Genomic DNA, 27,383 nt, shown 5'->3' with positions numbered 1-27,383 from the left:
TGGAGAAGGAGAGGAGGGGTCTAATATGGAGGACAAACAAATTCAACAGAAGTTGGAAAGGGCGTAGCAGGCAGAGAGACCAGCATGAGCAAGGTAGGACCCAGCACAAGCATGTGTTTGAGAGCAAACAAGCAGTCAGGATGGGTGGATGCAGATCAGTGTGCGGGTTGGCGGGGGTCGGTGAGGCTGGGCAGGGGCCTGAAAAGGAGGTGTGGTGAGCGAGGTACCGGCTTCTACTTCCAGGTCAGAGCTGCAGGTTTCAGAAGTGGAGGAGAGTGCAGGCAGGGGGCACAAGGGGCCATGATGTTGTCCAGGTGAGAAGAGGTAAAAGCTGGAGCCCGGGGCAGGGCCGGGGAGGGGAGGGAGGGCGGGGGGATGGCCAGGAGACATCGAAGAGGAGATGCATTTGCAGAAGTAGAACCGCCAGGACTGGAACATAGAGATGAGAGGAGAGGGGAAGTCAAAGATGACTTAGAGGTGTGGGGCTCTAAGGATGAGGGTGTCATTGACAGAAACACTGGAGTCAAGTGGGGGACGTTTGAGAATAGAGATGACTTTGTGATGAGTCAGAATCTAAGTAATATGGGCTGAGACCACCTGCTTAGAAGGTCCTCTTATTTTTACCACCATGGGCCATCCTGAGTGGGATTTATGCATGAAGAGGAACAGAAAAGAGAGAGAAAAAATAGCTATAGTGTAATTGATTAGAGGCCTCGTGTACTGATCCAAATGGATTAGACTCAGGGGTCTGAAATGCAAGCCTGGAGGGTGTTTTCTTTCCTTCCTTCCTTCCTTTCTTTCTTAACAAATTTTGGATTTTCTTTCTTTTTTTTTTTTTTTTTCCCTCACCGCAAGGCTTGCAGGATCTTAGTTCCCCGACCAGGGATCCAACCAGGCCCTCGGCAATGAAAGCAGAGTCCTAACCACTGGGCCTCCAGTGAATTCCCTGGAGGGTGTTTTCAATCCAAATGACACATCTTCAAACTTACCTGTTTCTCCGCGCATCTCGCCCATTTGCGAACTGTCCAGCCTCCGTGCGCAGCCCCCGGAGTAGCCTGGGCCAGAGAACGGGACAAAACCCTGGGAGCCCATGCTGGAGTGTTTGGTTTCCACCGAGCTTTACTGGGTTTACCTATTTATCAAATCCAAAGCCACCGGCAGCTTTCTGCCACTGTTTATTAATAACTATACCTAACACGAGCTCCTTGGGGTCAGCCGGAGAAGCCAGTCCCAGGACACAGGCTGGCATCATGTTCTGGATGTGTGCCAGGCCGTCTGAGACGGCCGCAGGGGATAAGCGGCTCTTCCTTTACCCAACTCCTTAAAAGGGAAGTGAACCCCACTGGACTCCCCTTGCCCAGTCTTTGCAGGGGGGCTGCCTGGCTCAGCCTCAGTGGGGGCAGGAGAAGACAAGAAAGATGACGGCTTCTTCCATCAGAAGCAGGTGGAGCTCCACCATCACCCAGGAAACTAAGGCCCAGAGAGTACAGGAAACACTGACTCCAGGTGGTTCAGCAAGTTGGATTCAGAGCTGGGACCAGAATCCTGTTTTCCTGGGGCCCCTGAGGCCGGGAATCTTTCCACTGTGCTCCCTGAGTGTGTAATTGCTGTTGTTCTCACCAAGGATGGAGACTGCAGTGTCTGACCTATACTTTCTTGAACACTGTCGTAGCTGATACAGCAGGCAGGGAGCCAGAAGGCACACAGACCCAACCATCTTGACCTAGATTCTGGGTTTACGGATCAGGTCTGATTTGCTAGTGAAGGACATTGAGAGGCGGGCTCTTTTGTGACAACCCAAGTGCCATAGGTGCTCCCCTGCACACTCGGGTAGGCAGCCGGGGCAAAGGGCCAACTCTTTGCCCACTCTGTCATTGGACACGCGGTGGAGACACCACGCCAGCGACACGAGCCCACAGCCACGATGCACGCAGCGCCCATGGAAACACAAGGCTGCCAGCCGCCGCCCTGGAGACGCTGAGTCAGACAGACAGACAGACAGACAGACCGGCAGAGGATGCTCGCGGCCCGAGCGGGAGGCAGCGTGTCTGTCTCTCGAGCCACGCGGCCGGACGGGCGCCCCCTGGAGGGCCGTGGAAGAGGAGCCCAGGCCGCGAGCCCCGGGGTGCGGGGAGGGGGCGCCGAGAGCTACCAAACGGACGGACGCAGGGTCGTGCCGAAGGCCGGAGGATCGCACAGGCGGACACTCGCCGGGAAAGCGGAGCAGGCTAGGGCGGCTCCCCGGCGGAGGCGGCCAGCCCTCGGCAGCAGCGCGGAGGGGCGGGGGCGCGGGAGGCGGGAGGCGCCGTCGGGGCCCTCCCCCGGCCCCGCCTCCCTGTCGGCGGCCTCGGCCGCGGGCGCGTCGTTGGTTTCGGGTTGTCAGGCAGCCGCAGCGCAGGCGAGGCTGCGAGGGAGCCGGCGGCGGTGGGGCTGCGGCTCGGCCACGACCGCTGTCGCGGCCTGAGCCCTTCCACCCGCCGCCAGCATGAAGGACAGCGGGGACTCCAAGGACCAACAACTCATGGTGAGAACCCGTCAACCTCCCCCTCCTCGACCCCATCCCTGGTCCCCCGAACCCACACCCTCGGGCGGCCTCCGGACCGTACTGTGTGTCCCCGCTAAGAGGACACTCAGGGTCAGGGGCTGGGAGCGTCCAGAGCAACTTGCCCCGAGTCGTGCATGTCAGTAAGGAGGGCATCATGGCCACCCTGCTAAGGCCTGGAAAGTTAGCCTGACTTCAGTCCCACTCCCCCTTTACACCTTCCCAGCAGGGCCCCCCACCCACCCACCCACCTGTGCAGATGGGGCTCTGGAACAAGACTGCTCTCTGATCCAGAAAAGCCAGGGGCAGGGAGGGCTTTGACCTACCTGCCCGGGGAAAGAAGGTGGGAGTTTCCTGGTGAACCAGGGCATGCCAGCCCGGTGGCATCAGGAGTTTAAAGGCTTTGGGGATCACAGGTAGGTAGACAAGAGCCCCCAGGTACCAGAGAAGCTGGTACAGGGTTGAAGGTAGCTGGTTATTGGGTTGCAACACAGATGCTACCCAAGTAAGGACTCGAAACGTTTCCGAGAAGTGCTGGAAGCAACCAAGATGGCCCCTCATAGCCCTGGGGACTGGGGCAGAGGAAGAGGTGTGAGTGGGGGGCACGGGAGACAGGTGGAGACAAAGACAGGTTTCGGATTATCAGTGGGGCCAGACTGAGTGATGGGGGGAAGACTCAGTGACCCCAAGGCCACTGCTTTCTCCCAGCCCCCTCCCCACCCCCTAACTTCTGAGATCTGGGAAAGGGCCGCCATCACCAGCAGGTGGGTGGTAATGTAACTGGAGGATAATGCGGCCCCCAGAGACTCCCGCCTCTGTAGGGTGAGCTCGCTGCTCCGAAGACGAACCTCAGCCCCAGGCCCCCGAGCAAGCCCGGGGCTCTGCAACATCCTCTTTGGCAGTTTAGAATTGTCTCTTTGAAAATGGCTTGCCTTGGCTTGTGTGGTGTGCGCCCCAGGGGCAAGGATGGAGGGGCCTTCCCTGCCACCCGTGGAGTTTCGCTGAGGAGGCCGGTGTGGGCGGCCTGACAGGCAGTGAAGTGCCTCTGAGAGTGAAGGGTTCTCACCTGGCATGAGGGCCCATTAGTTATACCCACACGCCCCCCCTTGGTGCCCCACAAGGGCAGCTATTTCCCCTTGATCAGTAGAAGAAGGAGCGCCCCGTCTGGGGGGAGACCCAGGCCCGGGATGAAGACCCACCATCTCTCTCTGGCGGGAGGATAGAGGCAGGTGGGAGCCTCCGATGGCACTGTCCTCAGGTGGGGATGCAGTCACTGGTTGTCAGCATGAGGAGGGGATGTCCCCTGGGCCCCCGTCCCACCTCCCGCCCACATCATTCACAGATGCACAGACAGGCTGCTCCACTGCCAAGGCCTCCAAGTTCAAAGCCCAGGGGAGCTGCAGGTGCTTAATTTGGGGTGTGACTGATGCAGCCTGGAGGATCAGACAGCTCTCTCCGCTGGGGCTCTCCCTGGGGCACAGGCTCCTGGGAAGTTCATAGACTCAGACAGAGCCCACACTCTGTGGACCTGGTACCCTCGACCTAGATGGTAGCCTTGAACCACTGAGTTTTCCTTAAGATGAACCAGGCTTGGATGGCTGAACAGAGAGGAACCCATGGGGCTGGTCCAGGGGAGGATTCCTGGGGTCCTCTCACCCTTGTCTCTGCGGCCCGGCACAGCCCTCTCCATCTAATCCCAGGGGTCTGGCCTTCCCTCCCAGGTGGCGCTCCGGGTCCGGCCCATCAGCGTGGCGGAGCTGGAAGAAGGAGCCACCCTCATCGCCCATAAAGTAGACGAGCAGGTACATGGGGCTGTGGCTGGGAGCTGTAGGGCAGGGCAGAGGTCTGCTCACACCTGGTGGGGGCAGGAAGGGCCCTTCCTCTACCCTCTGAACTCCTGGCTGTACTATTGACTACACCATCAAGGAAACCACAGTCCTTCTTCCAGGAAGCCTCCCTAGATTGATCCAAGGAGAGCTAAAAGCTTCCCTGGTCTGGGGGGGAGGGGGAGCTTGAGCCCCTCCCTCCAGCCCTGAAAAAATTCACACACCTTCCATGTACCCATGACTTGACTTCCCCACCTTAATGGGTCTGCTACCCGTAGAGCACGTGTTCATAGGGTCTAGAGCTAATGCTCACCTCCAGACTGTTCATGTTTTGCAAAGTCTTTGGATGTCTATTTGCTCTCTTGGTTCTCCTGTCAACGTGATGAGGTGGGCAGGGCAAGCCCCACCTCCGTTTACACAGGAGACAAGAAATATTTATCAAGTGCCCACAACACGCTGGGGACAGTGCTAGGAGCCGGGAAACCACGGTGAACAGAAGAGACCCTGTCCTCCCTCCGTTGCCAGTGCAGGGAGATGAGACTTAAACGAAAGAATTGAATCATGAACGTATGAGTTTGTAGCCAGCAAGGGCTGCAAAGAAATGTGTGGAGATATGAGAATAAGAGGGAACTTGACCTAGACCCAGAGGTCAGGGAGGGCTTCCTTGAGAAAGGGTGCTTGAGCTAAAACAGGAGGGATGAAGAAGAGGTCATTAGGAGTGTGCAGAAGGGAGAAATTTCAACCAGAGGGACTTGCATGTGCCAAGGCCCTGTGGTGAGAGGGATTGTGATACACTTGGGTAACTGAGAAAAGGCCAGTGTGGTTCAAGCCAGAGAGAGAAGGGGCGAGAGGAGTGAGATAAGGTTGGCGGCGTGGGCAGGAGCCAGGCCGCACACTCTGTAGACCACGGCCAGGATGGTTTTGGGGGTAGGCAGTTGAGGACTCAGGTTTGGGGTGGGGATGGGCACAGTGGTGGGGGCAGGCTTGGTGCCTGGGTAGAAGCATCATGGTGATATGGCCTCTGGGGACCCTGAGAGCAACCCCTTGCCTCTGCTCTGTGGCTGCTGCTGCTAGCTTCTCCTGAGTGCCCAGGCTCATCAAGGTGGCAGGATGTGCTAGGCCAGAGGAGTGAGGGTGGCGCAGTGCATTGCAGAGAGAGGCATAAAGTGGGCACCTGCTGGCCTTGAGCCCGGCAGGCTGGACTCAGGAAGCCCAAGGGCCATGGTAAGAAGACCATAGGTGGACAAAGCCTGTGATGCCTGCCTGCCTCGGGGTCCCTGGGGCAAGTGCTCACCCCACCCAGCCTCTTCCTTCAGCCCAAGTGAGCTGTGGCCACAACAGAGCTGGGTGGCACCAGCCTCCTGATTTCTCTTCCTCTTGGAAAAGGGTAGCCTTCCTCAAAGACCTGAAGGAAGGCAGGGGAGGGCCGGGAAGAACCCATCTAAAGGCCTGGTGGGAGCAGCATGAATGCACACAACGGCCATGTAGTGTAGGTTCTATCATTTACCAGCTGTGTGGCCTGGGCCAGGTTGCTTCCAGAAGCCTCAGTTGCCTCCTCTGTAAGTGGGGACAGTAACCATAATGCCTCCTCTGGAGGGTCTTCAGCCGCAAATGTATGCACGGTGCTTCCCCAGGGCCTGGTACCCATTAGGCATTTAATAGCTGTGAGTTATCATCTATAAGTGACTGAGAGTGCCCAGGGCTGCTGGATTGGCTGATGAGAGGGGCCAACCATGAACGGCCAGAGAACTCGAGAGGAGAAACCTCCTTCCAGGCAAGGCCACTCCCTGTTTGTCCAACTTGTCCCCAAGGACATCAGGTCCTCAGAGGTGGGACAATGATGCTCTCTCTCTGGGCTGCTCCTGGCTCCCAGCCGGAGTGGGGGCTGAGAGATATTAACTGATGCTGATGGAAACGCTCTGGTCCAGGGCACAGCCCATTGTGTGCCCACGCACAGCAAACACTGGCTCCTTTCTGTCCCTGCCAGTGGAGAGGGAGGCTGAGCTGCGCCTCCGAGAAGGTCCCAAGGGCTGGGCAGTCCCAACGGGGCTGCTCTTTTGTCAGCTTAGACATGGAGAGAGTGGTCTGAGCAGCGTGGGCTCAGGGCTCTCAACACAGACTCCAGGCCCTGCAGGGAGAATGCTAAGCTTCTGGCCCCCAGCATCTTCTCTCCCTGCTGGATTCAAAGATGCACTTGCCTGGGACTTCCTTGGTCCAGTGGTTAAGACTCTGCACTTCCACGCCAGGGGGCCCAGGTTCGATCCCTGGTCGGGGAACTAAGATCCCGCGTGGGATTCTGCATGGTGGGGCCAAAGAAAACAAAAAAACCCCCAAAGATACATTTGCTTGGGCTTCAGTTTGGGAGACACCACAGCAAGTGGCAAGCTGGGAACCTCTGAAAAACCAGCCCCCGCTCAAGTGCTCGGTCCCTCTGACCAGTAAGGTGAAGTCCAAAAAGTAAAATGGATAGCCTCGCCCTCTGGCTAGGCCCTGCCCCCTGACCTCCATCCTTCTCCGGTGACCCCTGTGGCTTCTCTGTGGCCCAGGCCTCCCGGGCTTGCATCGCTGGCCCTGAGGGAGGCTGGGGGCTGCAGGCTCGGCCAGCCTCACTGATGGGCCAGCTGCTCTGGTCCTTTTCCCTGAGGTCTAGAGCCCGGTGGGCTGGCAGGGTGAGTTTGGGAGCATCCCCAGGACCACAGGGCCTTCGAGTCTTTTCCCAGCAAAAGTGCAGCTGGGCCCAAGCGTCCTACACAGCACCCGGCCTCCGCTAAAGAGACGTCTGCTTGGGAAGCAGATCTGCCCTTTACCCGGCTGCTTCCATTGCTCCCTTGGTTGTGGCCCTCCCTCACGGCCCAGCCCTGCAGAAGGGCTCCCCAAGCCAGCCTCTGCTGGCCTGGGGTTCTGGGCTCTGCCTTCTCCGTGATGCAGGGCTTACTTCACCCCTGCTCGTGCTGTCCCGGGCTAGCGGGTGGGGAGCCGCCGAGCAGAGCAGCCCAGAGGTCACCACTGAAGCCCAGCCCCTGGTGGTCAGCAGGGAGGCGATGCTGCCAAAGCCCATCAGCCGGTGGGTTCTGAGCGGGCAGAGGTGGACCGAGGCCTCAGCCACCCACTGGCTTGGGCCACCGTGAGGGGTCCTAGGACTGCCTTGCTTAGAGCTAGGCGTCATTCTCCTGCAGATGAGGGAGACACTGTTCCCCTAGCTTTGCAGAGGTGGACACTCACTCGGCAGAGTGTCCTCTGGGGACAAGAGGCCAGTGTGCCTGGATTCTGGGGAAGCTGGAGTTAGGGTTTGGATTTGTCATGAGGTGGTCCGGTGCCTGTGGTCTTACCCACCCCCATCGCCCCATTTGATTCGAGATCATTGTCACAGTGCCGTCTTAGAAGTCTTCATGGGCTAACGCATGCCCAGTGCTTACTCAGCAACTGGCACGCAGTCAGCGTTTAACAGAGGTTAGTTTACCTCCAGGATGGTTTCAGGCCCCAGAGGTAAGTGAAACCCTGGTCCACCTCCTGCCCGCCCACTTCTGGCTTCAGGGCTCCCTGTCTGGTGGTCCCCAATCTGTCACGGCCACACCTTTGTGTTCATGGAAGAGTCAGGTAGGAGCTTGGTCTCCTAGCATCTGGGGCAGGAATAGACCCTGACACCAGACCCCTCAGGGATGCCACTGATGACCGCAAGGTGTAGGGACAGCCTGAGAGGTCGCTGGGGCCCAGAAGTTCCAGAACAAACAGCTCCCTTCCCCACCCCACAGAGCCCGCAGCCTGCTGATCCTCCCCCCAGCCCTCCAGACCATGTTTGTCGACAGGATTTAAGTCACCTGACCATATGCATAATCCCACAATTAGCCTTTATCTGTTCAAAGCCCAACTGTCATCCCCCGCCCCGTGCCCCTGGGGTCCTGTCGGAGGAGCCACCAAGGGGCTTCTGGGTCCTGGTCTCCGTTTCCTCATCAGAAGACAGTATGTTAAGAACCTGCTCCACTGTTGGACTTCCCTGGTGACACAGTGGTTAAGAACCCGCCTGCCAATGCAGGGGACATGGGTTCGAGCCCTGGTCCGGGAAGATCCCACATGCTGCAGAGCAACTAAGCCTGTGAGCCACAACTACTGAGCCCGCGAGCCACAACTCCCGAAGCCCACATGCCTAGAGTCCGTGCTCCGCAACAAGAGAAGCCACCGCAATGAGAAGCCTGCGCACTGCATCGAAGAGTAGCCCCCGCTCACTGCAACTAGAGAAAGTCCACGCGCAGCAACGAGGACCCAACGCAGCCAAAAATAATAAATTAATTAATTAACTAATTAAAAAAGAAAAAAAGAACTTGCTCAGCCCAGCCCAAGAGCTGTTGAGAGGATTAGAGGCAATCCTGTAAGGGAGAGCTGTGCCATGAAAGTGCAGGCTATTGTGAAAGGTGAATAAAGTATAAGGTGACAGATGCCGAGAGTCAGAGACTGTGAGTGTTGTGGGAGCAGCCCGGGCGCTTTCAGCCCCACTCACCTGCCCGGGGGCGGAGCCCCCGGTGCACACCCACCATCTGGATGCTTCTTGGTTCTGTGACCCCAAAGGAGGGTCTCTGGGAGAGGATTCAAGAAGTCTTTCCCTCCACCCTTAGCTACCACCCCGCCCATCTCCCCAGCCCCCTCCCAGCCCCAGGAAACCACTTTCCGTCTCTATAGAGTCACCCGTTCTGGACAGTTTGTAGAAATGGAATCATACAATATGTGGTGCTTCATGTCTGACTTGTTTCACTGAGCATGTTTTCGAGGTTCATCCACGTTGTAAGACCTTCCCTGGCGGCCCAGTGGTTAGGACTCCACGCTTCCAGTGCAGGGGGTGGGGCTTTGATCCCTGGTTGGGGCACTAAGATCCCCCAGGCCACGGGGTGCAGCCAAAAAGTAAAAAAAAAAAAAGGCTGCATCCACCTTGTATCCTGGGTTCGAACTTTATTCCTTTTTGTGGCTGGATACTATTCCAGGCTATGGTTACTCTGCATTTTGTTGACCCGTCCATCAGTTGATGGGCATTTGGGTTGCTTCCTACCTTTTGGCTATTATGAATAATGCTGCCAGGATGCAAGGATTCTTACACTGAGTGCCTGAATGGGTACAAGGTAAGAGTGCAGGTTAAAAAGGCAGATCTGTGGGCCCAGTTCCCCAGAGATTTTCATTCAGTGAATCTGGGTAGTGCCTGGGAATCTGTATTTTTCAAGCTCCCAGGGCAACACTGATGAAGGCATCTGTAGACCCATGAGAGATGCAGCCCTAGACAATCTTGGTCACACGTCCTCTCACCCGAGGCCTCCGGGTCTTCAGAGTCCTGTAGGCATGTGGGGACCTGGCCAGGACATCAGCCAGGTGTGGCTCTGTCCTGAGCAGCCAGCTGGGCCTTGGTGGCTTTATGAGCTCAGCGTTCTGGTCTTTTCCATCTAGCCTGAAGGCTGTCAGGGCCCAGGGACACCCTTCCTGAGATCAAAATCTCCTTTCTTGAGTACCCACAGGATGGTACTTTTACAACTAGAACTATGACCAGCCATGAATTTTCCTTCTTAAAGAAAAAACAAACAAAAATCTAGAAACAGCCTTACAGGGGTGATAGCCACCTGGAATCAGGCTTTTGTTTCGCTGGGTCCTGTTTACACCCTGAGAATACAGGGGCTATGGGCTCAGCTCCCAGGACTGGAAATGATGTCTCCTAGGCTGGGGCCTCCCCAGATACCCGTTCTCTGCTGGGGCTTCCTGAGTAGGCGAGGAGTGCTGGCACGATTTCTTCTCTCAAGGCTACGGCCTTGTTGGTCCTCCCAGACTTCCAACTGGGAAGCACTTGAGGCCCAGAGAGTTGGTGCAGTTTTCCCGAGGTCACACAGCAGTATGGAGCCTGAACCCAATTTGCACATCCCCTCCCCTGGAGATCTTTGCTGCCAGTTTGGAGGCTTGAGGAGGAATAGTCTAGGTCAGAGGTTTTCAACTGGGGGCGATTTTGCTCCCTAGGGGACATTCGGCAATGTCACAGCTGGGACGAGGCTGTGCCATGGACTCTAGTGGGTAGAGGCCAGGGCTGCTGCTAAACATCCTACAACACAGCGGACAATTCCTGATAACAGTGATCCAGCCCAAAGTGTCAATAGTGCCAAGATTGTGAAACCCTGGTCTCAGTTTAGCCGTTTGGAGGCCAGAAAGAAGCGGTTAAAACTGCAAAGCCAATCAAAGCCCGGCAGCTGAGCGGTGTGCAGCGGGAAGAACTCCCGACACACTTTGTTCATGGTATTTCTCACCTAGGAGATGCTGGCGAGGAGCCTGGTCCCTAATGGGGACACAGGCTATGGATGACACTCTCTCCTGAGCCTGAGGCCCCCTACTTCCCTTGCGGGTCTTGTGTTTCCAGGCCCAAAGCTAGAACCGTGGAAAGGTTACAGTCAGCATTGAATGAAAAACAGGTCTGGAGCTGGAGGCAGTGGGGGCAGGGAGAGGTCAAGCCCGGGGGCCTCTGCTGAGCTAGGAGGCCTGGACCAGTGGGGACAGAGCCCTGCTGTGCACCACCCACCTTCCCCACTCCCGGCCCTGCCTCCAACCCTCCCACCGGCATCGGGAGGGCCCTGTGCGTCCTGTGTGGTCAACGTGCCCCTTGAAACCTCCCAGAGTCAGGTGCCCAGCATGCCACAGGCATGAACATTTAAGATGCAGAGCGGCTTCCCTGGTGGCGCAGTGGTTAGGAATCCGCCTGCCAAGGCAGGGGACATGGCTTTGAGCCCTGGTCCGGGAAGATTCCACACGCCGCGGAGCAACTAAGCCTGCGCGCCACAACTACTGAGCCCGCGAGCCACAACTACTGAAGCCCGTGCGCCTAGAGCCCGTGCTCCGCAACAAGAGAGGCCACCACAAGAAGAGCAGCCCCCACTCGCCGCAACTAGAGAAAGCCCGCACGCAGCAACGAAGACCCAACGCGGCCAAAAATAAAATTAATTAATTAATTAATTAATTTAAAAAATATAAGATGCAGGGAATTGTGAAAGAGAGCTCCCAGACTAGCCCATTCCCTCAGGGCTGAGGGAGGAGCCTGCCTTCAGTAGTGTATCAATTTGTAAGGCTGATGGAACCAAGTACCACAGACTGGGGGGCTTAAACAACAGAAATATGTTCGTTCACAGTTCTGTGGCCAGAAGTCTGAAGGGCTGGCTCCTTCCGAGGCTGCAAAGGAGAATCTGTTCCAGGCCTCTGTCCTCGGCGTGCAGATGGCCATCTTCTCCCTGTGTCTCTTCCCATCATCTTCCCGCCACGTGTGTCTGTGTCCAAATTTCCCCTTTTTATAAGGACACCACCAGTCCTTATAAAGGGACCGCATCCTAACTTAACCGATGATACGTACAACAACCCTCTTTTTAAATAAGGTCACATTCTCTTCAAGAGCCTCATTGAAGGCGTCATCTCCAATCCTGGGGGATTGGACTTTAATATTTGAATTTGGGGAGGACACTGTTCAACCAGGACAGGCCCCAGGAAGGCAGCTGCTGGTCCAGAGGCAGGGGCGGGGGGCCTGGTGGTTAGGAGCCTGGATTCTGGAACCCAACAGCTCTGAATCCAACAAGCTCTGTACTTGGCAGTGCAGCTTTTGGGTACCAATCTGATTCCTCATGATAATCCTGAGATGATACAAGTGCCTACTCTAAGCTGTTGGGGAAAATGAGAAAGTGCGTGCAAAGCACGTAGCACTGCATGTGGCACATTCAAAGCTCCCTCTGTGCAGCTTTATTGAGAAAACATTCCTTGGGCAGATGCTGGGTGTCAGCCTGGGTGACATTTAGGACGTACAGGAGCCTCCCAGAGCGGGGACAGCATGTGCTCACAGAGGGGCCCCAACGTCTCCTTCTGTGGCCACCTTGGGTCTGTGCTGTCGAGATTCCTGGCAGAGAGGACAGGAGGAAAAATCCCTCCTGCCTTTCTCACAAGAATCGCCAGTGATTCTGAGCTGAGGCCGTCTGTCCACAGCCTGCCTCTTACCTCGTGGCCTTGCTAGTGCTTTTCCCTCGTCTGCTTTCCTCACCTCACATTCCTCAGCCAACTCTTACTCATCCTTTAAGGCTCAGTGCTGGGGACTTCCCTGGTGCCGCAGTGGTTAAGAATCCGCCTGCCAGTGCAGGGGACACGGGTTCGAGCCCTGGTCCGGGAAGATCCCCCATGCTGCGGAGCAACTAAGCCCGTGTGCCACAACTACTGAGCCTGTGCTGTGGAGCCTGTGAGCCACAACTACTGAAGCCTGTGTGCCACAACTACTGAAGCCTGCGCACCTAGAGACCGTGCTGTGCAACAGGAGAAGCCACTGCAATGAGAAGCCCACGCACCGCAATGAAGAGTAGCCCCCGCTCGCCACAAATAGAGAAAGCCTATGTGCAGCAACAAAGACCCAACGCAGCCATAAATAAATAAATAAATAAGCTTTAAAAAAAAAAAAAAAAAAAAAAACCTCAGTGCTGGCGCCACCTCTTCCAGGAAGCCCTCCTGCAGGGGAAAACCTGGATCACGGATCACATGCCCCTCCACTATGCTCTGACTGCCTCCTGGAGCTCGGCGCTTGTTATTACAATGATCTGTTCCCCACTCCACTGTGATGTCAGAGGCAGGAAACCACATTTCATTTTCTCTCTCTCCTCGAGGGCCCCACTTAATGCCCTGTCCATAGAAGGTGCCCAGCAGTCGTGGTCACCCGGCCTGAACTCCCTGTGCAGCCCACAGCACCCCACCCCACCCCAGCCCTCCGCGGCTCAGCTCCAGTTCACCTGGCTGAGGGGCACAAGGGCTCCATTGTATGCCAGAGTGGACCAGGCTGGGGGTGATGCTCTGAAGGGTGGGGCGCAGGCTGGGGCCCAGACAGATGGAGACGCAGACAAAGCCCTCTTTAAGAGGGGATCGTAGCAGCTGTGCTGACAATGTCCTGATTCTCAGGAGTCTGGATGTCAGAAGAACCAAATGCCGATGGTGCCATAAACTTGGCAGTGCCCAGAGGTCATTTGAAGGTGATCAGTGGGTGCTGGGCATCAGTGCACACAGCTCACCCACTCCTGCATCCAAGATCCCTAGAGGGTGGCCCTCAGGCCGCTGGTGCTGCCAGTATGCACAGGAGTTCTGGCACCGAGGGTGAGAGCTGTACATCTGGTCAAGTTCCATTGCGTTCCACTGGCACCCACACCTGGGGACTTGCGGGCGGGTGTATCTTCATTTGGGTCTGAAACTTGATCAGGGCTCCTGCTGCTGGCGTTAGAGCCCTGAACCAGGAACTGGATCCTGGGACAAGCTTACAGGGCACTGGGGCTGAAGCCCTGAGGTGGTGGCTGGGGACAGGTGGGCACCCCAGGTACAGCCGCAGGCCCCGACACCCTGCACTCAGCTCACCATGGCCACCCAGCCTCTGGCAGGCTGTGAGGGGGCCTCAGTCAGTGGCCTCATTCTTGCCTTGCACAAAGCCCCAGCCCAGCCTGTCTGGAGCATCCCCTCTAACTGGCTTACCTGGAATCCCATCTGATTGGATAAGACCTCTGGGTGAGGGTCCTGGGTCGGGCCTCCTAGGGAGCTTTCTTACCTCTTCCTTCTTCTCTCCTCCATTGAGAATCCCAGAAGGGGGCCCTGCTGGGACCCCAGGGGTCTTAGGCCAGTTTAGACGCAGTGAGCACAGCTGTGTACCTACTGGGATGAGTCTGGTGGGAGCTCCAAGGCTGTGGTCCTCCCAGCACTGGGCCTCCTGAATCCTGGTGCTGGACGGGGGTGCACCCACAGGGACACGTGGATCTCCCAGGTCCACGGAGCCGGGCCGGGCTCCCAAGTCAGCCTCCTCTGTCAGTCAGCTCCCTCTGCCCCTCCAAGGGGCTGCCCCTCATGTCTTGTCTGCTCTCAGGTCCTCTTTGGGCTGTCATTGGCCCTGGCTCCCCTGCTGACCCAGGAAAGGAGCGCCATCACCGTCTCTGCGACCTTGGCTGGCTCTAGGACAGCCCATCCCCCTCAGTGCCTTGTCCTTTGTCAGGACTCAGTTTACCTCCTTGAGCCCGGCGTTCCTGGACACAGAGCATCATCCCCACTCCTTCCCATGTCTTGAGTGAGGAGGGGTGAGGTCAGTGGTCAGTGTTGACATTGGTATGGGCCTGGGGCTCCCGGGTGACCACCAGCCTCCCCTCGGGTACCTTTGCAGATGGTGGTTCTTATGGACCCAATGGAAGACCCCGACGACATCCTGCGGGCGCATCGCTCCCGGGAGAAGTCCTACCTATTCGACGTGGCCTTTGACTACACTGCCACCCAGGTGAGGGGGGCCTGGGCCCAGGGACACGCAAGATCCTCTCTCTGCCCTTTGACCCTCTCAGGAGGGAGTCCTTGGGGGACCCTGCCACCGACCCTCAGCCTTCCTTCCATCACTTGCTCTCTCCCCACACACGCAAGTGTGCGTGTGCCTGCGTGGTGCATTCAGAGCCTCCTGCGTGGACACCCCGGTCAGCACGCAGAGGCCACCCTACACGGGGACCCACACAGCACACCCCACAGGTGGCCCCTATGGGAGCTGGAGGAGAGTGCTTGAAGCCCATCTGGCGCTGGGAGGGGAGCTTCGGGAAGCTGACACCCTCCCAGGGACCCCCATCTTGCCCATCTGCGGGATGCTCCCAGCGGCAGGTGTAACGCGTGCATCCTCGGGGCTGGGGGCTGGGAGCCGGCGGTAGGGGGAGGCGTCTCAGGTGTCACGAGCTCTCTTTCAGGCTGGCATCCCCCCATGGGGTGAAAGCAGAGACATCCATCCCCCAATTCCCACCCCCACTTCTCTGGGGCCAAGGGCTCCAGGGACAGAAGCTGCTGCTGTTGGGAGCCAGGATGTGCCCGTGGGCCTGTGTGCTCTGCCCTGCCTGTGCCCAGGCCCCTGACGGGTCTCCTCTTTCCTGCAGGAGATGGTGTATCAGGCCACCACCAAGAGCCTCATTGAAGGCGTCATCTCAGGCTACAATGCCACTGTCTTTGCCTATGGTCCCACAGGTGAGGGGGAGCCCAGCCCACGGAGAGGACTGTATGCCCTGGTTGTCCACTCTGAGAATCAAGCCCCCTTCCCCTCCACCGCAGAGCTAGTCTGGCCCCAACCAGAGCAGGATCCGAGGATGTGGCTGATTAAAACCACCCTCCCCCAGGGCCCTTCGGACCCAGAGCCCCATCCCCAGCCAAGGATACCATCTTCTCCCCTTCCCCCGCCACCTCCCTGGCCACCTGGGAGGGTCCAGCCTTGAGGACAGACCCAGGTTTGCCAGGAGCCCCTGCGCGCCCGGCCACTGCCCTGCTCACCCGCCCCTCCTGCCCTGCCCCAGGCTGCGGGAAAACCTACACCATGCTGGGCACAGACCATGAGCCCGGCATCTACATTCGGACCCTCAATGACCTCTTCTGTGCCATTGAGGAGACCAGCAATGACATGGAATATGAGGTGTCCATGTCCTACCTGGAGGTGAGTCCTCCCTCCACCCTGTCCCGTGGGCTTGGACAAGAGGTCCATAGGACCGGGCTGGCTCACCTCCCTGGGGCCAGGTCACGGGGCAGTTTCCTGGGGTGCTCATCACTGCTGCTCTCCCATGTGCAGATGGTCGGCCTCACTTTATAAAAACTGAGGCTCAGAGAGGTTAGGCAACTAGATCGAGGTCACACAGTAAGTGAAGGAGCAGGGATTCAAACTCAGGACCCCAGGGCTTTAAAGCCGAGCCGTGCCCATTGTGCCACACTCCAAAGTAGCCTTGTCGCTGAGCACAGACCTCAGCTATCCTCCCAGACGCCACCCTCCTGGGCACACTCCTGAAAGCCAACCCTGTCTGCCCTTCCAGGCTACCTGCAGGCACTCAGTGTATATAGGTACAGGTGGGAACTGCACGTACACGGACAGGCTGGGACCTGCCAGCCTTCACTATCTTGCCACAGCCTCTGATACCCACCTGTATGAATGCTACCACCAGGCAATGATGGGTCAGCGGGGGTGGCTGGGGGGCGGGGGACACACAGAAGCCAGAAGAGGCAGGAGAGCCAGTGGGCTAGATGCCATCTGGCTCCTGGCCTCTCCGGCTCCCTCCGGGAGCTGATAATCTCCTGGGTGACAGCTCAGGAAGGGCAGTGAGATATTACTGCCAGCAGCTGCTCCAGCCAGCGTGGTGTTGACTCAACCAGCAAGATGCACTTTGGGGGCCTGCAAGGTGGGAGCAGGTGAAGGTAGAGTATGGGTTGCCTAGCAACAAACAGGGCTTGGCCATGGGTCAGGTCCCATCCCCTGTCCCGTGCCTGGCCAGCCTGCAAAGGGAGTTCCATTTGGTTCTGATGCCTTCTGTACCCTTGGCTCTGGCAGCCCGATGTTTCCCTCTGGATGCTGAAGCCCCCTATGCCCACCCCCTAGAAAGGAAGGGGTCTTTCTCCTTAACCAGGGTTTCTCTGAGAGGAGCCTGGAGCGCCCGGGAGGGACAGAGAGCCTGGCCATTGCCTGAACCTTCTGCCCTTGGTCTCCCGTTAACATCTGTCCCCTGCCCCTCCCAACCTGGCCCATCAGATCTACAACGAGATGATCCGGGACCTGCTGAACCCTGCCCTGGGGTACCTGGAGCTGAGGGAAGACTCCAAAGGGGTGATCCAGGTGGCCGGGATCACTGAGGTCTCCACCGTCAATGCCAAAGAGGCGAGTCTTGTGTAGCCAGCCGGGCAGTAGGGAGGGACACTAACATCCCGGTGGGGATGGGCAGGAGCGGGCTGGGCCCTGCAGCCAGGGAGCAGCTGCCCGCTCAGCTGGGCTGGGGCTGGGGCAGACACAGAGAATCCTGGATGACACACCCCCAGCCACGCAGACCCTGGGGGCTGACCAGGCAACCAGCCTCCCAGTTTACAGACAGACCCTGACCTCCCAGGCCCCGCAGCACACAGGGGGCCGACCCACCCCTGCCTGGGCCCCTTCCCAACCTCTCAGATGCAGGACGTGGGAGCATCCCCACGGGTCCCCAGGAGTGGCCTCCCTCCCCCGTCCCACCCACCCAGATCATGCAGCTGCTGTTGAAGGGGAACCGGCAGAGGACCCAGGAGCCCACGGCCGCCAACCAGACGTCCTCCCGCTCCCACGCCGTGCTCCAGGTGTCCGTGCGCCAGCGCAGCCGGGTCAAGAACATCCTGCAGGAGGTGCGGCAGGGCCGCCTGTTCATGATTGACCTGGCTGGCTCTGAGCGGGCCTCCCAGGTGAGGCTAGCTCCCCGTGGGGCTGGGGAGAAAGCCTGGGGGACAGGGCAGGGATGCTGGCCGCCCAGCTCCCCAAGGGGTGGGGGTGGGGACTGTCCCAGGGAGGGCAGGGATGAGGGGGATCCCGAGGGGAAGCGACTGAGGAACGTCTCCGATGAGCAAGAAGGATGGGGGGGACCCTGGGGAAGCACTCAAGGGCTGTTTGTGGGAAGGGGCCTGGGAGCGTGGGGATTTCTCCAGGGAAGGAGACATGGCTGCCCCGGAGGAGGGAGGGCCAGGCAAGAGAATGAATGGGCCCAATGAGGAGCTGGGGCAGGGGGGAAACAACGTCCCCCGACTGGGGGCACCCTGGGCAGAGCCCGGGAGGAGGCCCTTGCCAACCACATCAGGGAGAGAAAAAGATCCATCACCCATTTCTCAGCATTTGTCCCCCATCACTAAGCCCTGTCCGCCTGGCCCTGAGCCTGGGCCCAGGCCCCCTCCTGCGGGCAAACTTGGAGGTTTCACGGTCACGTGAGTGCTGGGGCTGGGTGATGTCACCATTAGCACTGAAGCAAATGCAAGGGACAGGACAGCGCTAGGGAGATGTAACAGGGCTTCATGTTTGAACATGTGGGGTTGGTTTAAACAGGGTGGGATTGGAGAAACACACCACTCTCTTCCAGTAAAGGCCTGAGGGCTTCCTGGAGGAGGAGTACAGGGGAGCAGCCAGCTCCCCGCGGGGGGAGAGGGTGTGCCCCGCGGCCACTGGAGTGAGTGGGTCCCAGCTTCACCAGGCTGGGCAAAGACATCTCCCGAGGGCGGCTGTAGGCAGAGCCTCCTGGGACTTGACACTGTCCTGCTCACACACCCACTTACATACACCTCAACCCATTTCCTCACTCACAGACTTTCTTATACCCATATACATGCTGTCACATATACACATGCAATTCACACACACTCACTCCCCGCCTCCACACACACACACAAACGTCCCTCTTCCATCCCTGAAGCCTGGCGCACCCTCTAGAGCCGTGTGCCCATGGCCGGGCCGGCTCTCAGCTGAGCTGCCTGGGAAGCCATGACCCACCTCCATCGCATTCTCGGCGCTGCCTTAGCTGTGCCGCGGGGCTAGCCCCAGGGCAGACAAAGTGCCAGGGTCTCAGCCCTCCTCAGAAGCCTCTTGTCCCCCACTCTTGTTCAGAGGCCTTCCGGTTCTCTGACCTTCTCGAATGCCCTCCTTGACCGCAGGACAGAGGGTGGGACCAGGCCCTCAGCATCTCTCCCTTGCAGGGCCCCGGGGGAGAGGGAGGGGTTTACAACTCAGGATGGCCCGGGGCAGGGAGTCACGCTCACTGCTCGCCCCCCAGACACAGAACCGTGGGCAGCGCATGAAAGAGGGGGCCCACATCAATCGCTCGCTGCTGGCCCTGGGCAACTGCATCAACGCGCTGAGCGACAAGAGCAGCAACAAGTACATCAACTATCGTGACAGCAAGCTCACCCGGCTCCTGAAGGTACCAGCTGCCACCGGGCCCAGTGCCTGGCACCCAGGGTGGGGCTGCCAGCGTCACAAGGAAAAATACAGGACACCTGGCTGCATGTGAATTTCAAATAAACAAAATCTGTTTGGGTATAAGTATGTCCCATGCCATCTTTGGGACATACTTATACTAAAAAACAAAAAACAAAAACCCACTTGTTATTTATCCAAAATTCAGATTTCACTGGGTGTCTTGCATGTTATCTGGTGACTCTCACCAAAGACTGGGCTGCATCTAACTTCCCACCCCAGGGCTGTGGGTCTAGGGGAACTGGGGGTCGTCTGGATTTGGGGGTTCAGGTGGTCAGTCAGCATCATGGCTCCCAGAGGCTGCTGTTGGGAGGCCCCGCTCCTGTCTGGGCTCTGTGTTCGGTGCCTCAGCACCCACTTCCCAGTCCCTTTCATCTTGTCAGCGAGTCTGAGTTAGGGGATTACTATTTCCATTTTCAGATGGGGAAACGGAGGCACTAAAAGGCTAAGTAACCTTCCCAAGGCCTCACACTAGTAAGTGCTGGACGTAGGGTCTCAGCAGAGGTCTGTCTAGGCTGATAGCAGAGCTGCAGGTGGCTTAATGCTCGCTGGCCATCGGCCTGCCAGCATCACTGCACTTACAGCCTGGGAGGTAGGACAGTTAATTACTGCCACCCTCGAAACCCAAGGAAGCTGAGGATTAGAGAGGTGATAGAGCTTGCTTGGAGTCACCCAGCTGGTAACTGCTGCAGCCAAGGGCTTTGTCTCCCGCCAAGCCCGCAGCCCCGCTGTGCACTCTCTGTCTGTCCAGGAGGGCATGGCAAGCCCAGGGCAAGGGAGGCAGTGGCCACAGGCCAAATTCAACCTTCATACAGAGGTCCCCATCACCCCCCTCACTCCAGCCAAGACAACAGTGCCACCAGCAGTCAGATAAAGGGGGACCTGGGAAGCCAGAGGGGATGGGGGAGGGGCCCAGGGCCCCACGGGGCTCTTTCCCCTCTGGTTCCCAGCCAACCAGGGCCGCTGCCTTTCCTCGTTCTCACGTATGAGGGGAGGAGAAGGGAAGCCGGGAGACCCTGACCTGGATACTCGAAATTTTCAAATATGAACTTTGGCGAAGAAGCTGGAAGAGGGAAGAAGGGGGGACAGCAGAGGAGGAGGGGAGAGTCCTGTGATGCTCGGCTTCAGCACCTGTGAGAGTGTGTGCGTGTGTGCGTGCGTGTGTGTTAGTGTGAGATACAGAGAGGGAAACACACACACACACACACACACACCACAAGGACATCACGAACAGCCTGGCAGGAGCAGCGTGCAGGAAGGCAGGGCCCTGCTGACCACAGCCCGCCCTTGGCCCCATCCAGGATTCCCTGGGGGGAAACAGCCGAACGGTGATGATCGCCCACATCAGCCCAGCGAGCAGTGCCTTTGAGGAATCCCGGAACACCCTGACCTACGCTGGCCGGGCCAAGAACATCAAGACCAGGGTGAGGGACCCCTGGTCTGTCCCCCAGGGCCCGCCTTCCTGGGCCAAGATTCGAGCCCCTGGACTGATTCCAGGCCCTGTCACCGCACCGCACATTCTCTGGAACCAGCCACCATTGCACTGGCCCCACTCCCCAGTCCAGCGTCACCCCTGTGCCCTTCCCTGTTGCCTGCCGGGAAGCCCACAGCCCTTGAGAGTCCCCTTCTTCTTGTGCAAGGTCTGTGCGCCCCGAGCCCCGTCATCCCCTTCCATCTTCCCGTTTTCATCTTCAGATGCTCATTCAGATGTTCACCTTTCCAAAGCCCCTAATCCTAATAGACATAATAGAGGTGACCGTTACTACGCACTTATGTTGGGCCCTTTATCAAATCATATCATCTGATCCTCAAATGAGGCAGGCATTATTTCTATCCCCATTTCACAGCTGAGGAAAATGAGGCTGAAGGGAGTTAAGTGACCTCCCAGTCCCAGGGCAGTGATGACGCTGAGACTAGAGCTGTGTCTGCCTGGTTTCCAAGCCCACGTTCTCACCCTCTCCGGTGAACGTGTTAGAATCCTCGCTACCTGTTAGGACGTTTGGTTCCACCCGTGTGGGTAGAGGGATGGGAATTCTAAGACAGAATTTCATGAACATTCTCCCGACACTACAATTCACCAGCCATTATTGCAGGCACTTTATGTTTTATCCCAACCCTTAAGGAACTTAATGATGGGAGGAGACAGGTAATAATACTACTCTGAATTGATAGTTCAGAATATTATTAACAGCAGGAAATGATGCCAACGATCGGGGATGGGGGTGCTGGTGGGATCCCATGTAGTTCTTTGGAGACTGTGAGAGGGATACAAGGATGGGGAGGAAATTTAGGAAGAGAGGGAACAATAAGGGTAGAGGTTCCAGAGACAGGAAGGAGATGGTATTGGTGGTGGGAGTGGGGCAAGTAGAATGGTTCCTTGGCTGGAGCAGAATGTTCCTGATGGAGCAGTGAGTCAAAAGAATATCTAGAGAGAGTGGTGGGGGAATTAGGGCATCCCCCCAAGCAGTAGGGAGCCACTGGAGGTTGAGCAGGGAAGGCAGCATTCTAGGAGTATGCCTCTGGCGGAGGCACGTAGTGTTGAGAGGTTGTAGGCTCAGAGGCAAGGAGGCCATTACTGTCAGAAAGATTAGGGGTAAGAAAGAGAAAAGAGGAACCCGCAGGCAGGCCCCGGCGTCCAGGTGACCGTACCTGCTCCCCTCCCATCCCCACAGGTGAAGCAGAACCTGCTCAATGTCTCCTACCACATCGCGCAGTACACCAGCATCATTGCCGACCTGCGGGGCGAGATCCAGAGGCTCAAGTGCAAGATCGACAAGCAGGGTGGGCGGGGCCGGGCCCATGGCCGGCTGGAGCGGGGCGACATCTGTCACATCCAAGGTGTGTGTGTGGGTCTGTGTCCGTGGGAGCCCGTCTCCCGAAGCCTGTCCAGGCCGTCTCAAATTGCTCAGGGGTCAGGCAGGGCTGGGTTCAAAGCTAGACTCAGATTCTTTCTGGCTGGGTAGCCTTGGGCTAGTTATCAACCTCTCTGAGCCTCCAGTCCTTCAATTGTCAAATGGAATCATGATCTCTGTTTCAGAGACTCGACCTGAGGATTAGGTGGTATCACACGAGTGAGTGGCACGTGGGCGTTTAGCTGTGCGGGGCGTCACTCTCGGGGCTGCAGTGCAGGGCTCTGAGACTGTGCCTGGCATCACCAGAAGGGATACGGTGCTCATACATTTTCTGTATTTGCTATGATGATTTTCCAACAGGTGGCAGTAAAGTGTCTAAAGGGCACCTTTTATTGGTTGACGGAAAGGTGCTCTAAAGGCTGGCGGAAGCCCAGTTCATACAGAGAAGCTGGGAATCACCTTTGGGTCATGGCCTGAAGACTCAATGCGGAAGTGGGATGTGGGAGGGGTGTGGTAATCTAGGAGGTCTTTCTGGAGGAGGCGCTTGCACAGGAAGTCATTTGGGAAGAAAGAGAGGGGAGGGCCCCAGGTAGCCCAGCCTTTCCTGGCCTGACCCTTCCTCCTCCACTGACCTCCCCCACCTGCCGTTCAACGGCCAGCCAAGGTCCAACTGCACAGCGAGAAGGGTGAGCAGGCCGAGATGGAACAGCTGCGGGAGCAACTCATCAGCGCCTTCCAGGAGCAGATGGACGTGCGGAGACACCTGCTGGAGCTGGAGAACCACGCCATGGAGGTGCAGATCGACACCTCCCGCCACCTGCTCACCATTGCGGGGTAAGCACCCCCGGCCTGGGACAGGGGCTGGGAGCTGGAGATGCATGCTGTGCCTCCCACCGTGGCCTGAATCCCGGGTCCCCCTCGGGGGTGGGGCTGCGGCAGCTGGGAGCACGAGAAGTCACGCAGGACACTCAAGTGGAGGGAGGAGCAACGCAAGGAGTCCTACACCAAGGACGACAGTGAGAAGGACTCGGACACAGGCGATGACCAGCCAGACATCCTGGAGCCCCCCGAGGTGGCCTGCGCCCGGGAGAGCATCGCTGCTCTGATGGGAGAGCAGAAGAAGCTGCGAAAGCAGAAGGTGCCTGGGGTCTGGGGGTCTGGGAGAGTGGGTTTGAGAGGCCCCAGCAGGAAGGGGCTGGGGGAGGCCTGTGGGAGCAGTGGGAGCTGGGAGCTCAGGCCACAAATCCCCTGTGACCTCACTAAACTCCTTCACCTCTCTGTGCCTCTCTTACTCATCTGTAAAATGGGAGTAGTCAGCCCTAGTAGGGTTGTTGGGAAGATTAAACAAATGCCTTTCACATACCAAGGACTCAAAAAATGGTAGCCAATATCATAATTAGGATTTTCCCGATCTCTGCCCTCTGTTCTGGAGCATATCCTCGCCAGGGGGTTTCAGGGTACCATGAGCCCAGAGGGCATCAGCTGGGCTGGGGCTCAGCAGATCCACGGAGCTGGTTCCAGGGATGGGTTGTGGTCAGGACGGCAAGAAAGCAGGCACAGACGGGCCCCTCAGGAGCAGCCCCTGGTTGCAAGGCCCGAGAGGCAGCTTCGAGGGTGGGCCTCGGAATGGGGCTTCAGCCGGGAGCCCAGAGTCCAGGGACTGGAGGCGCGGGGACAGGCTCAGCGGTGGGCGAGAGCCCGCCTGGCGATCACCCCGCTTGGTCCCCAGCTGACGCTGGAGCAGCGCTGCCGAGAGCTGCGTGCACGCGGCCGGCGCCTAGAGGAGACGCTGCCGCGGCGCATCGGCTCCGAGGAGCAGCGCGAGGTGCTCAGCCTGCTGTGCCGCGTGCACGAGCTCGAGGTGGAGAACACCGAGATGCAGTCGCACGCGCTGCTCCGCGACGGCGCGCTCCGCCACCGCCGCGAGGCCCTGCGCCGCCTGGAGCAGCACCGCAGCCTCTGCGACGAGATCATCCAGGGCCAGCGGCAGATCATCGACGGTAGGGCCCGCGCCCCGCGCGTCCGAGCCGCCCATGGGCCCCATCGACCCGCGGAGGGCCCGAGGGCACGCGCTGAGCCCTGCCCCTCCCCTGGCAGACTACAGCTTGGCCGTCCCGCAGCGCCTGCAGGAGCTGTACGAAGTGTACGTGCGAGCGCAGGACGAGGGCAGCCTGGAGCGGGCCGCCATCATGGACCGCGTGGCCTCTGGGGCCCTGCAGGTGGGCGCCTCGGGCCTGAGCATGTGCACACGTGCTAAGGGAGGGGCCGATGCCCAGGGCAGTGCGTGCAGGTCGTTGGCATGGCGGTGGGACCAGGCTGGCTGGTCCCCGGGGAGCTGACTCCTTCCTTCTTATCCCACCCAAAGGCTTGCCCAGCCTGAGTAAGCTTCCTTTCTCGGCATATTCTTCTCTGGCACTTGTCCCCGCCCAGGGTCTGAGGGTCCGGTTTGGCTATCTGAGATATGACAAATGGCCCCAGACGCCCTCCCAGGACACCAGGACACCAGGCAGTGCCACGGGGGATGCCTAGCCTACCACAGCTTGTCCCTGGGGACCCAGAACAAGCCACTGCCCTCTGGGGCTCCCAGCCCATATTACAGCCCCAGACACCCTGTGTGACTTTGTCACCCTGTGCTGTTACCCGGCCCAGGACCAAGTCTTCCGACTGCCCCTTCTCCCCGTCTCCAGGACAGCTCCTTGCCCAAAATTAGCAGAGCAGGAACCTTGCTGACCCCCGAGTCTGACCCAGAGAGCGTGAAGACGCTGAGCTCCGAAGCCCAGCTCCTGCAGGGCAGCTCTCTGCCTCCGATCAGCACAGAGAGGTGAGGCCAGGGGCCACTTTCTGCCAGTCCTTCCTGCCTGAGCCACCACGGGCTGTGTCCCAGAGATGCCAGCCCAGATTAGGGCTTCCTGGGGAGGATGGAGCAGGAACGAAAGCGGGGAGGTGGCACAGGTCTGGAGCCAGGACTTTTGGGTCCTCTCTCCCTTTACACAACAGCTCCCCCCTAGGGTGGGGGTGGGACCGCAGTGGGACCAGCCTGGTCAACAGATGCCCATCCTCCTCTGCCAACCTCAGTGAAGCCAGCCACGTGTTCAAGGCCAGTTACGGGGCCTGGCAGGTGAAGAGCTCCTCTGTGCCCACCCCACCCCCCATCCAGATTGGCAGCCTGGTGACGCAGGAGGTAAGCACTGGGCACCGCTGGCCCGATGGGCTCCTCTGCTGCAGGTGGGAGTACCAGGGTGGACACCCAGTGGTTGGGATGGAGCCTTTCCAGAACAGCCCCCTGGGGACATAGGGTCCCTGCTGTGTCCAGTGGCTTCTCTTCCCAACCAATTCGTCTCACAGGCCCCCACTCAGGACAGCCTGGGCAGCCTGAGCAGCCGGATCAACTCCTCCCCTGACAGCAGTGAGAACCTGTCAGAGATCCCTTTGTCCTGCAAAGGTGTGCCCCCTGCCCACCCTGTCAGCCTGAGCCTGGCATCGTCTAAACTGCTCAGATCACCCAGCCCAGAGCCCCTTCCTTCCCTCTGCACTGCTAAATACACCCATGCGTCGGGTGCTGACCGTTCTAGAAAGAGAGGCACCAGTGCCCAGAGAGGATTAATGACCTGCTCTGTCCACACAAAGCTGGGGGCACAGTCAGAAACCAGAATGGGGAACACATGGCACTTAGGATCATGCCCCACCTTCCCACTCAGAAATAATTGTAATAGCAAATATAGACCGAATCCCTACCCCCTGGCCATAGGCTATGCCCATTATCTCAGTTACTCCTCATAACCTGGGACTTCCCTGGCAGTCTAGTGGTTAGGACTCTGCGCTTCCACTGCAGGGGGCATGAGTTCTATCCCTGGTCGGGGAACTAAGGCTCGGCCAAAAAAAAAAAAAAAAAAAAATCCTCACAACTCAGTGGGGTTAGTTTTACCATCCCCAGTTTACAGATGAAAGTAAGGCTCAGAAACTTGCCCAAAGTTTCTTAAACAGCAAGCAAGGGGGGATGCTTTGGCAGAGAAGGGATGTTGGAGGTGCAGGAGGGGGAGGAATATGTGGCCTTGATCTCGGGTTGGGTGCTCCTTTGTCCCGCCGCAGAGAGGAAGGAGATCCTGACGGGCACCAAGTGCATCTCGGTGAAGGCTGCCCGGCGACGCTCTCGGGCCCTGGGCGCCGAGGGGCGCCACCTGCTGGCACCCAGCATGGAGCGCAGCAGCCTGTCCCTGCACTCGCTGAGCGAGGCGGACGACGCGCGGCCACCCAGCCTGCTGGCCTGCAAGCGGCCACCCAGCCCCATGCTGCAGCACGCTGCCAGTGAGGACAACCTGTCCAGCAACACGAGTGAGGCCCCATCCCGGGCAGTCGAGCATCGTGGCGATGGCCCTGGGCCCTGGCTGCGTGGCCAGAAGAAAAGCCTGGGCAAGAAACGGGAGGAGTTGCTGGAGGCAAAGAGGAGGAAGCGGAGGTCCCAGTCCTTTGAGGTCACAGGGCAAGGGGTGAGTCCAGGGGCAAGGATTGGGGGGTCTGGGCCCCTGCCTTGCTGGTGGGTCTCTGAGGGCTGGATTGCTCCAGTGGCCCCAGGGTACCCCTAGCTGTGCACCACCCTCCATGCCATATCTCCCCAAGCTGGCATAGCAGCTGGGGCAGACCCCTGTATCGGATCCCCATGCGGCTCCCACCTCACCTCACTGCTCTCCAACCAACACAGCTCTCTCGCCCCAAGACACACCTCCTGGGGCCCCATCCCGTGCAGAGCATCTCGGACCACAGGGTGCAAGTGTGCGGGCACCCAGCCCCTGGTACCCGGCACCTGGGAAAGGTCACCCTGCCTATGGCCAAGGTCAAACTCTCTCCAAGCCAGAACACAGGTCAGTACCAGCAAAGGAGGGAATGGGAGGGGAGCGCTTGGTCAGCCCAGGGAGGAAGCACATTGAGCTCCCTGCCCTATGGCTGCCCCTTGCTGGAAACCGGGTTCTTGAAGAATATTTGTGGGACTGGCACCTTGGGGTTGTGCCCCTAGGGAGTTCAAAGCCACTGGGTGATCAGAGGGGATGGAGAGGCATTCCTGAAGCACTGCTCGTGGCCCTTCCCCTGTTGCAGGCCCTGGGGACTCCTCACCCCTCGCTGTCCCCTCCAACCCAGCTGGTGTTTCCCAACGGGCTACCCGGGGGCCCCGCCTGCCCCATGGCACAAGCACCCATGGCAAAGATGGACGCTTCGCGCATAACTGAGGGGCCCTGCCTGGAACCGGCCCTCCTGCCCCCAAGACTGAATGGGGTGTGACAGGAAATGGGAGATGGAGGCTGGGCAGACGGGGGTGACCTGCGAGCAGGAGCTCAGGATCCCAGAAGGCTGGGACTCCTGAGACCCAGGAACGGTGAGGGCGCCTGCCCAACACTTCC

The 27,383-nt window shown here is 58.6% G+C and overlaps 1 protein-coding gene across 1 annotated transcript; it reads left to right on the top strand.

Annotated features, from left to right (window-relative positions):
- Window positions 1-2,416: 2,416 nt before the first annotated feature.
- Window positions 2,417-27,212, top strand: KIF19 (kinesin family member 19). The gene is made up of 20 exons (XM_060081565.1): window positions 2,417-2,524; window positions 4,264-4,344; window positions 14,540-14,650; window positions 15,282-15,369; window positions 15,693-15,829; window positions 16,910-17,035; window positions 17,389-17,583; window positions 18,936-19,082; window positions 20,440-20,562; window positions 21,811-21,976; window positions 22,650-22,824; window positions 22,930-23,128; window positions 23,720-23,990; window positions 24,088-24,209; window positions 24,678-24,811; window positions 25,066-25,171; window positions 25,336-25,432; window positions 26,080-26,477; window positions 26,690-26,849; window positions 27,082-27,212. Exons 1-20 carry the CDS (start codon window positions 2,486-2,488, stop codon window positions 27,210-27,212), a joined length of 3,006 nt encoding a protein of 1,001 aa, XP_059937548.1. The 5' UTR covers window positions 2,417-2,485.
- The last annotated feature ends 171 nt before the right edge of the window (window positions 27,213-27,383 follow it).

This window comes from Mesoplodon densirostris, chromosome 18 (assembly GCF_025265405.1).
Source record: "Mesoplodon densirostris isolate mMesDen1 chromosome 18, mMesDen1 primary haplotype, whole genome shotgun sequence".
NCBI classification, from domain to species: domain Eukaryota; kingdom Metazoa; phylum Chordata; class Mammalia; order Artiodactyla; family Ziphiidae; genus Mesoplodon; species Mesoplodon densirostris.
The sequence above is the reverse complement of the archived record's forward strand: the minus strand, read 5'-3'. Positions and strand labels throughout refer to the sequence as shown.

Excerpts from the sequence above, each read along its gene's own strand:
- KIF19 (XM_060081565.1), top strand. The coding sequence starts at position 2,486 with ATGAAGGACAGCGGGGACTCCAAGGACCAACAACTCATG. Across the intron at positions 17,036-17,388 it reads CCACCGTCAATGCCAAAGAG|ATCATGCAGCTGCTGTTGAA; the intron begins GCGAGTCTTGTG and ends CCACCCACCCAG. Across the intron at positions 21,977-22,649 it reads CGACATCTGTCACATCCAAG|CCAAGGTCCAACTGCACAGC; the intron begins GTGTGTGTGTGG and ends TTCAACGGCCAG.